General features: G+C 45.5%; 1 protein-coding gene across 5 annotated transcripts in view; it reads right to left on the bottom strand.

Annotated features, from left to right (window-relative positions):
- Positions 1–8,438: 8,438 nt before the first annotated feature.
- Positions 8,439–9,825, bottom strand: part of gyg2 (glycogenin 2) — a 142,303-nt gene continuing 140,916 nt past the window's right edge. For 4 of the 5 annotated variants that reach the window (XM_060826876.1, XM_060826875.1, XM_060826877.1 and 1 more), the window contains one exon: positions 8,439–8,811. In XM_060826876.1, coding sequence (XP_060682859.1) covers positions 8,638–8,811 — 174 coding nt within the window. In that variant the 3' untranslated portion in view covers positions 8,439–8,637. The remainder of the gene's footprint in view (positions 8,812–9,825) is intronic. The other variant, XM_060826878.1, reaches the window with a different exon arrangement.

Genomic DNA, 9,825 nt, shown 5'->3' with positions numbered 1-9,825 from the left:
CATCCAAGGAGCAGGAAATTCAACGTTTCGGGCCAGAGCCCTTCATCAGAAATGAGGAGAGTGTGCCAGGCAGGCGAAGATAAAAGGTAGGGACTTGGGGGAGGGGCCATGGCGATGTGACAGGTGGAAGGAGGTCAAGGTGAGGGTGATAGGCCGGAGTGGGGTGGGGGCGGAGAGGTCAGGAAGAAGATTGCAGGTTAGGAGGGCGGTGCTGAGTTCGAGGGAATCGACTGAGACAAGGTGGGGGGAGGGGAAATGAGGAAACTGGAGAAATCTGAGTTCATCCCTTGTGGTTGGAGGGTTCCCAGGCGGAAGATGAGGCGCTCTTCCTCTAACCGTCGTGTTGTTATGTTCTGCCGATGGAGGAGTCCAAGGACCTACATGTCCTCGGTGGATTGGGAGGGAGAGTTAAAGTGTTGAGCCACGGGGTGGTTGGGTTGGTTGGTCCGGGTGTCCCAGAGGTGTTCCCTGAAGCGTTCCGCAAGTAGGTGGCCCGTCTCCCCAATATAGAGGAGGCCACATTGGGTGCAGCGGATGCAATAGATGATGTGTGTGGAGGTGCAGGATCAGTACTTGGGACTATGATGTTGTGGCCATAATGGAGTTGTGGTTTTCACAGAAGCAGGAATGGTTGCTAGATGTTCCAGGGTTTAGAGTGTTTAAAAAGAACAGGGAGGGTGGAAAAAGAGGAGGGGGTGTAGCATTGCTAATCAGAGAGTGCATCACAGCTACAGAAACGAAGGTTGGTGAGGAAGGTTTGTCTACTGAGTCAGTATAGGTGGACGTTAGGAAACAGCTAGGGAGCAGCCACCGCATTGGGGGTTTTCTACAGACTCCCTAATAGCAGTAGAGAGATTGAAGAACTCATAGTGGGGCAGATTTTGGAAAAATGCAGATGTATCAGGGTTGTTGTTATGGGTGACTTCAACTTTCCCAATATTAACTGGAACCTCCTTAGTGCAGATGATTTGGATGGAGCCGTTTTGTCAGGTGAGTTCAGGAGGGTTTCCTTACACAGTATGTAGACAGGCCGACGAGGGGAGAAGCCATTTTGGATTTGATGCTCGGCAATGAGCCAGGACAGGTGCCAGATCTCACGGTGGGAGAACACTTTGGTGACAGTAACCACAATTGCCTCACATTTACCAAAGCCTTGGAGAGGGAAAGGTGCATTTACCAAGGGAAGATATTTAATTGGGAAAAAGGAAATCATGACGCTATCAGACAGGAGCTGGGAAGTACAAATTGGGAGCAACTGTTCCACAGAAAAGGCACAACAGATATGTAGAGATTGTTTAAGGAGCAGTTGTTGCGAGTGTTTTACAAATTTGTTCCACTGAGACAGGCAAGAAGGGGTAAGATTAAGGAGCCTTCGATGATGAGAACAGAGGAGCTTCTCGTCAAAAGGAAGAAGGCAGCTTACGTAAGGTGGAGAAAGCTAGGATATAGCACAGCTTTAGAGGATTACAAGCTTACTAGAAAGGAGCTCAGAAATGGATTGAGGAGAGCCAGGAGGGGACATGAAAAAGGCTTGGCAGGAAGGATTAGGGAGAACCCAAGCCATTTTTCTCAGACATGAGGAATAAGAGAATGATCAGGGAGAAGGTAGGGCCGGTCAGGGATTGTGTAGGGAATTTGTGCTTGGAATCTGAGCAGATAGGGAAAGCCCTAAATGAATTTTTTGCTTCAGTTTTCATTAAGGAAAGGGACATTGTTGTGAATGAGAATTTTGAGGAACTGGGAAACACGCTTGAACAGATCAACATTGAAGAAGTTGATGTGCTAGAAATTTTGGCAAACATTAAGATTGATAAGTCCCCAGGGTCAGACCAGATTTATCCTAGGTTGCTCTGGGAAGCAGGTAAGGAGGTTGCTAAGCCGCTGGCGAAGATCTTTGCTTCCTCACTCTCCACGGGAATCGTACCGGAGGATTGGAGGGAGGCGAATGCAGTTCCTCTTTTCAAGAAGGGGAATAGGGAAATCCCTGGCAATTACAGACCAGTCAGTCTTACATCTGTGGGCAGCAAGGTTTTGGAAAGAATTCTGAGGGATAGGATTTATGTCTATTTGTAAAAGCATAGTGTGATTAAAGACAGTCAGCATGGCTTTGTGAGGGGCAGGTCATGCCACACAAACCTTATTGAGTTCTTTGAGGAGGTGATGAGACAGGTCTATGAGAGTCGAGCAGTGGATGTGGTGTATATGGACTTCAGCAAGGCATTTGATAAGGTTCCCCATGGTAGGCTCATTCATAAAGTCAGGAGGTATGGGATACAGGGAGATTTGGCTGTCTGGGTTCAGAAATGGTTGGCTGACAGAAGGCAGAGAGTGATTGTAGATGGAAAGTATTCTGCCTGGAGGTCAGTGGTGAGTGGTGTCCCGCAGGGCTCTGTTCTTCTGGCGCTCTGCTCTTTGTAGTTTTTATAAATGACTTGGATGAGGACGTTGAGGTGTGGGTTAGTAAATTTGCCAAAGACATAAAGGTTTAAGGTGCCGTTGATAGTATCGAGGGCTATTGCAGGCTGCAGCACGACATAGACAGGATGCAGAGCTGGGCTGAGAAATGGCACACGGAGGTCAACCTGGATAAATGCGAAGTGAAATGATGCATTTTGGAAGGACAAACTTGAATGCTGAATACAGGATTAAAGACAGGATTCTTGGCAGTGTAGTGGAACAGAGGGATCTTGGTGTTCAAGTACATAGATCCCTCAAAGTTGCCACCCAAGTGGATAGGGTTGTTAAAAAAGCATATGGTGTTTTGGCTTTTATTAACAAGGGGATCGAGTTTCAGAACCACGAGGTTTTGCTACAGCTCTACAAGTCCCTGGTGAGACCACACGTGGAATATTGTGTCCAGTTCCGGTCGCCCTACTATAGGAAAGACACAGAAGCTTTGGAGAGGGTGCAAAGAAAGTTTACCAGGATGCTGCCTGGACTGGAGGGCTAGCCTTATGAAGAGTGGTTGACTAAGCTCGGACTTTTCTCTCTGGAGAGGAGGAGGAAAAGAGGTGGCCTGATCGAGGTATACAAGGTAATGTGAGGCATAGATAGAGTCAATAGCCAGAGACATTTCCCCAGGGCAGGACTGACTGGCACGAGGGATCATAGTTTAAGATATGATGAAAAAGATATAGAGGAGATGTCAGAGGTAGGTTCTTCATGCAGAGAGTTGTGAATGTGTAGAATACATTGCCAGTGGTGGTGGTGGAAGCAGAGTTATTAGGGACATTTAAGTGACTGCTGGACATGCAAATGGACAGCAGTGAATTGAGGGGTGCGTAGGTTAGGTTATTTTACTTTAGATTAGGAATAATCCTCGGCACAACAGCCTGTTCTCCGCTGTACTTTTCTATGCTCGATGTTCTAAAAGTTCAGGGTGGATGGGGGGGGGGGGGGGAGAAGAAAATTGTAGAAAAGAAAACTAAGGAAAAGGAACTGGTAAAGCACAGGTGCTCTGGTTGGAGTGTCCTACTCTGCTTAAAATATTTACACAGTCCTTCAATATTCCATCTCAGCTCCACTGGTGACATCATGTTTAGTGTTCACAAGACAGAAACCCAATCTGTACTGTTTTCATTGGAATGTTTCAAAGATGTATGCTTCCAGTATGTGGACAGCTCGTGGTAGAGGCCACGTGGCTACAGCAAGCTAAGAAGCACATTACTTTTCTTGCCCAAAAGCTATGGATGGCCTTAAGCAGGTGGAAGATTTAGCGGGAGGAATTCCCATCATGAAGAACTGTAGCCAATTTGATTGACTGGCAACTTGCAATGCAAGGACTCAGTCACTAGCACTACTGGGGCTTCAAGACGACACCAAGAAGTACAATTCCAAAAGAAGACTTGGAGGTTTGGAAGGGATCAAGGAGCTGAGAGGATCAGAGGCAGATTCTGAAGCCAAGGAAGGCAGGAATAATGGAGGTTAATATCTTTCAGAGCAGTTGGCTGGGGGAAAATCTGGGCACAGATCAAATGTTTCAACTTCCCCTTTCAGGCAGCCTTTACCATCATGTCATTTGTTAAACAGCCAGGCAACTGACATGTTAAAAATTTCAACCACCCGTGAATTATTCTAAAAGAAAACAATACCTGGCAGACTCCTAATTTCAGGTAAAATGGAGATTTGGTCAGGGGTGAGCAGGAAGGTGTTGGAATGGCCATCCTTTTATATTGCCTATTGCCCCTATCCTCTCACCTGCCTGGTGGCAGTGGGGTCAGGATGGGAATTAATGGGAAGTTAAAATCTAATCCCTTCGGAAATTATCTGATACTACAGACTACGTTACAGGAGGTCTTTCATTTATCCCATATTCCAACATTTTGGCCAATAGCCCTGGATTGCAAAACAAGTGTATGTGTAAATCTTAACCACATGTTAGGAATTTCTGACTCACCACTCTCTCTGAGTGAAGGACATCTCCTACCTGAAATCTAAGCCCCTTGATTATTGACCCCTTGATTAATAGAGAATGTCCATATTCCTCAATGTTATACACCTCTGTCATCGCCCTCTCATCCCTCGCTGCTCCAAGGAAGACAACCCCAGTTTATCCAAACTTTTCTCATTGCTCGGAACCTCCATTCCAAGCAGCATCCTGGTAAATCTCCTCTGCATCCTCTAATTCGATCATCCTTCCTGTAAACGTGCTGTCAAGAAATGTACGCAGTATTCCAGCATTGACATAACAGGAGTTAAACAGTTCCAGCATTACCTTTTTATTATTAAAGATGTTGCAAGTCAAAGGTGGACTTACATAGCAAGAGTGGATTTCTTAATTCAGTTATGCAAACAATAGCTGGAAATTCAATGTCAAGACAAACAGAGGGTGGTACGTGTATGGAATGAGCTGCCAAAGGTAGTGGTGGAGACTGCTACAATTACAGCATTTAAAAGGCATCTGGATGGATGGATAAACAGGAAGGGTTTAGAGGGATATGGGCCAAGTGCTGGCAAATGGGACTAGATTAAGTTAGGGTATCTGGTTGACAAGGACGAGTTGACTGAAAGGTCTGTTTCCTTGCTGTACATCTCTATGACTCTAGATTTAACACCGGCATTTGCCACAAGACAGAGCCATAGCTTTTTAATCTGAGGGGCTTATTTTTGAGTAGTGCGTTTCCAAACAGGATGCTCATTTCAGAACCTGCCCAGCATGGAACAAAATCAGGATATAACTGAATCAATAAAATGGTATGGTGGCTTAGTGGTTAGCATTGCTAACTCACAGTACCAGGGACCTGGGTTCGATTCCCACCTTGGGTGACTTGTCTGTGTGAAACTTGCACATTTCCCCTATGCCTGTGTGGGCTTCCTCCCACAATCTAAAGATGTGCAGGTTAGATGAATTGGTCATGCTAAATTGCCATAGTGTTAGATTTATTAGTGAGGGGTAAATAAGGGTTTCTCTTCAGAGGGTCGGTGTGGACTAGTTAGGCAGAAGGGCCTGTTTCCATATTGTAGGGAATCTAATCTAATCTAAAACAACAAATTGCAGAGATCTGAAATATACAAAAGCAGAAATTACTGGAGAGGTTTTGCAGTATTGGTGGACAGAAAACAGTTAATTTTTTTCAAGGTCAGTGTTCCTTCCTCAGATAACATTGCATACTTTCGAAAGAAAAGGGCATACATGCTTGGTGTCTCTCTCAATAAGCATTTAGAGTCATAGAGCTGTACAGCACATAAACAGACCCTTCAGTCCAACTCATCCATGCTAACCGGATATTCAACATTAACCATTTGACAACCCTCTAAATCCTTCCTATTCAAGTACCCATCCAGATGCCATTTAAATGTTGTAATTGTAGCAGCCTCAACCACTTCCTCTGGCAGCTCATTCCATACACACACCACCCTCTGCATGAAAACGCTGCCCCTTAAGTCCCTTTTAAATCTTTCCTCTTTCACCTCTAACCTATGCCCCCTAGCTTTGGACTCTCCTACCCTAGGGAAAAGACCTTAACTATTCACCATATCCATGACTCCTCATGACTTTATAAGGCCACCCCTCAGCCTTCGATGCAGTATGGAAAATAGCCCCGGCCTATCCCTATAGCTCAAACCCTCCAGCCCTGGCAACATTTTTGTAAGTTTTTTCTGAACCCTTTCAAGTTTCATAACATCTTTCCTACAGCAGGGTGACCAGAATTGAATGCAGTATTCCAAAAGTAGCCTAATCAATGTCCTGTTCCCTTGGTGCCATCCGCCCACCTTTACACTGTAACCCCACACGATTCCTTTGCTGATAATGGAATCTCACAGTAAGTGATATGTAATAAACACAGCATCTGACTGAGGTAGGCCTTCAGTGAGAAGCATGTTTCTGATTTGCATTTTGTTTGGTGACTATTTCTGGGAAACCAGCATTTAAGGCATCTGTCGTCTGCGCAGTCTTATTCATCAAACAACTCAGACAGCAAAATGATGATCCACACCCTGACTAAGCAGGCCAGGCCATTGAGGCAAATATTGCAATATGAATGGCAAAAGCATTTACATTGTCAAAAATCACGTCAAAAGTTCCATTTCACTTTGAGGAGGGAATACATATCAATATGTGCTGCAATAAACTGCTTTGTTTGAAGAAAAAGGCATTAAAACAAAGGACTGAAGATCTGAAACAAAAACAAATTGCTGGAGAAACACAGCAGGACGAGCAGCATCTGTGGAGAGAAAGCAGAGTTAACATTTTGCATCCAGTGACTGTTCTGAAGAGGAGTCATTGGGCTCGAAGTGTTAAATCAGTCTCCCCCCTCCCCACAGGAGGTGTTGTCAGACCTGCTGAGTTTCTTCAGCAAATCCTGTTTGTGTCAAAACTCTGCATTGCTGGCCATTGTTATCAGTTTGTTCTTGAGCAGATTCCGGTGGGGTGGGGGGGTTCAGGGAGTAACATGAAAGTATTTACCAAGCAACTGTCGGCAGTCTTGCTCCAAACCAAGGAGTGCAGTTCAGCCTGCCACATGTGCGATGCCAAGGGAACAAGAGATACGATGCAAGGTTACTGAGAGTTGAATGCAGTGTTGCAAATTGGAATGTCTTGTCCTTTTTACTTTGATTATGCAAATCCAATGACTTCATAGTATTTAGGAAATAAATATCATTCTTGTTTTGGGTTTATTTAATGTTGCAGCACTTATAGCAACTATTTTGCCTGAATTTCAAATGGACTAGCAATCACAGTTCAATAATAATTTAAATAGTGTTCCATAGCTACCAGCCAATGACAGAATACTGAATGCAATCGCTCAATCCCTCTTCCTGAATCACAGAATCCCTACAGTGTGGAAAGAGGCATTTGGCCCATCGAATCTGCACTGACCCTCCAAACAGCATCCCAACCAAACCAAGTCCTCTATTCTATCTCTGTAACCCCACATTTATCTAGCATATCTTGTGTGCCCAGCCCTAGTCACTACAGAGCAATTTAGCATGGCCAATCGACCTAACCTGCACATCTTTGGACTACGGGAGGAAACCAGAGAGAACCCGTACAGATATGGTGAGGATGTGCAAACTCTACACAGTCAGCCAAAGCTGGGATCGAACCCTGACTCCTGGCAGCAGAGCTAACCACTGAGCCACCGTGCCACCCAATTATAATCAGTTGCAAGCTGTATTTCCTGGGGATTTTTTTGGCCTTGGGACAGTGAATACCAGGTCAAACTTCGAGGTGACCATGTAAATCTGCACTTGCACCAAGTATGAAGGGAAACCAGGAGATAATGAAGCTGCAGATGTTGGAGACGTCAGAGTCGACAAAGTGTGGCACTGGAAAAAGCACAGTGGGTCAGGTAGCCTCTGAGGAGCAAGCGAGTCGATGTTTTGGGCTTAATCCTTCATTCCATTAAGGGATACTGGCCAACGGTAGGTATATAGAGTTAGGTCACAAGTCAGCCTAGATCTTATTTGATGGTGGAATAGGCTCAAGGGGCTGAATGGCTTTCTCCTGTTCCTAATTTCCTCTGAAATTGCTGTCAGGATCAGAGTGATAACAATAGTGAACACTGTCAGGAAAATACCTTAGAATACTTAGAATCCCTATAGTGTGGAAACAGGCCCTTCAGCCCAATGAGTCCACACCGATACTACAGAGAGTAACCCACCCAGACCCATTCCCTTATTTCTCCACATTTCCCTTGATTAATGCACCGAACACTATGGGCAACCTTAGCATGGCCAATCCACCTAATCTGCACATCTTTGGACTGTGGGAGAAAACCGGAGTACAGGGAGGAAACCCATGCAGACATGGCGAGAACGTGCAAACTCCACATGGACAGTGGCCGAGGTTGGAATCGAACCCGGGTCCATGGTGCTGTGAGGCTGCAGTGCTAACCACAGAGCCACTGTGCCGCCCCAATTTGTTGAGCACTTAATGATGTAAAACAAGGTTTAAAACAAAACTCACGATAGAGTTTAAATGCAATCACCTTAACTAATCAGTAAATGCTTTTTAATAGCACGAAACAATGTAAAAAAAAATACACGTTCATCCAAAACCCAAAATCTATATACAATGCAATTTTAAATGGACAGTCAATTTGTTTCTTTGCTTCAGGATTGAGCTGCCATCCTTATTTCATACATAAAGCAAAAGTGTTTCAGCCCAACAGCGCATGATCAACAGCCAACGCACTACTTCAGGAACCGGTCCAACTTTCTCTGAATGTTTACAAAAGCATCCCTTCCCAGATAATCCACATTGCCTTCTTCCCACCTCCGTCTTTCCTCCGCTTGCATGGACTGGGTTGGCTCTCCCTCCAAGGACAGGTCTGCGAGAGAGGCTGCTACATCTTCCTGGTGGGGGGGCTGCAACATACAAACCAAGTCAGGATCCCACCAAACTGACAAAGACAATTGTCAAATAAAGAAAGACAGCTAGGGAGAGAGGAGAAGAAATAAAAATAGCCAAGAGAGGGAGAAGGAAAGAGAGAAGCCTGGGGTGGGGGGGAAGAGCGAGAGAGAGAGAGAGAGAGAGAGAGAGAATGAGAGTGGAGGTGGGGACAAGGAGAAACTGGGGTGGGGGGATGGGAAGAGAGATAGTGATGCTGGCATGTGGGGGGGCAGGGAGGGAGACAGAGAAGCTGGGGACGAGAGAGAGTGTGGAGGTGGGGATGAGAAGAAACTGGGGAGGGCAGAAAAGAGAGAGAGAGAAGCTGGGTGGGTGGAGGAGGAAGAGAGAGAGGGAGAGAGAACCTTATGGGAAGACATTGACACTGCGGAAGAGAGAGAGAGAAGCTGGGGGGGGTTGGGGACGGACAGAGAGAAAGAGAAGCTGGGGGGGAGGGGCAAGAGACAGAGAGAGAAACTGGAGAGAGAGGGAAGCTGGGAGAGAGAGAGAGAGAAAAACTGGGGGGGTGGGGGGACACAGAAAGAGAGACAGATAATAGGTGTGTGTGTGCGAGACAGAGTGTGCAGGACAGCACGCAAGGGAGAGAGTGAGAACGGAAAATAATACTTTTTCTGCTGACACATATCTCAGTAATGCATTGCTTTTAAGACCAGGCTAATTTATGCTGCAGTGTGCAGCCAATGCATTGCATTACAGTAGAAAAGAAACATAGTATTAACTCAAGACTTCCCAGTGATGTCTCTAAGGGCTCCCTAAATTAAGAACCTGCATTTACTGAATGCCATTTGGTATCTTCATGGTGTTTGAATAACAACTCCTCAAGTGCAATCCACGTCACACTGAGGGGAAAGACAGATGCCAAGTTGCACACAGAAATCTGTTCCAAGGACCATGGCAACCAGTTATTTATTATATCAATCAGTAGTTAAATATTGGCCAGGGATAGCAAAACTCCCAAAGTATTCACAAAG

This window comes from Hemiscyllium ocellatum, chromosome 6 (genome assembly GCF_020745735.1).
Source record: "Hemiscyllium ocellatum isolate sHemOce1 chromosome 6, sHemOce1.pat.X.cur, whole genome shotgun sequence".
Classification (NCBI taxonomy): Eukaryota; Metazoa; Chordata; class Chondrichthyes; order Orectolobiformes; family Hemiscylliidae; genus Hemiscyllium; species Hemiscyllium ocellatum.
The sequence above is the reverse complement of the archived record's forward strand: the minus strand, read 5'-3'. Positions and strand labels throughout refer to the sequence as shown.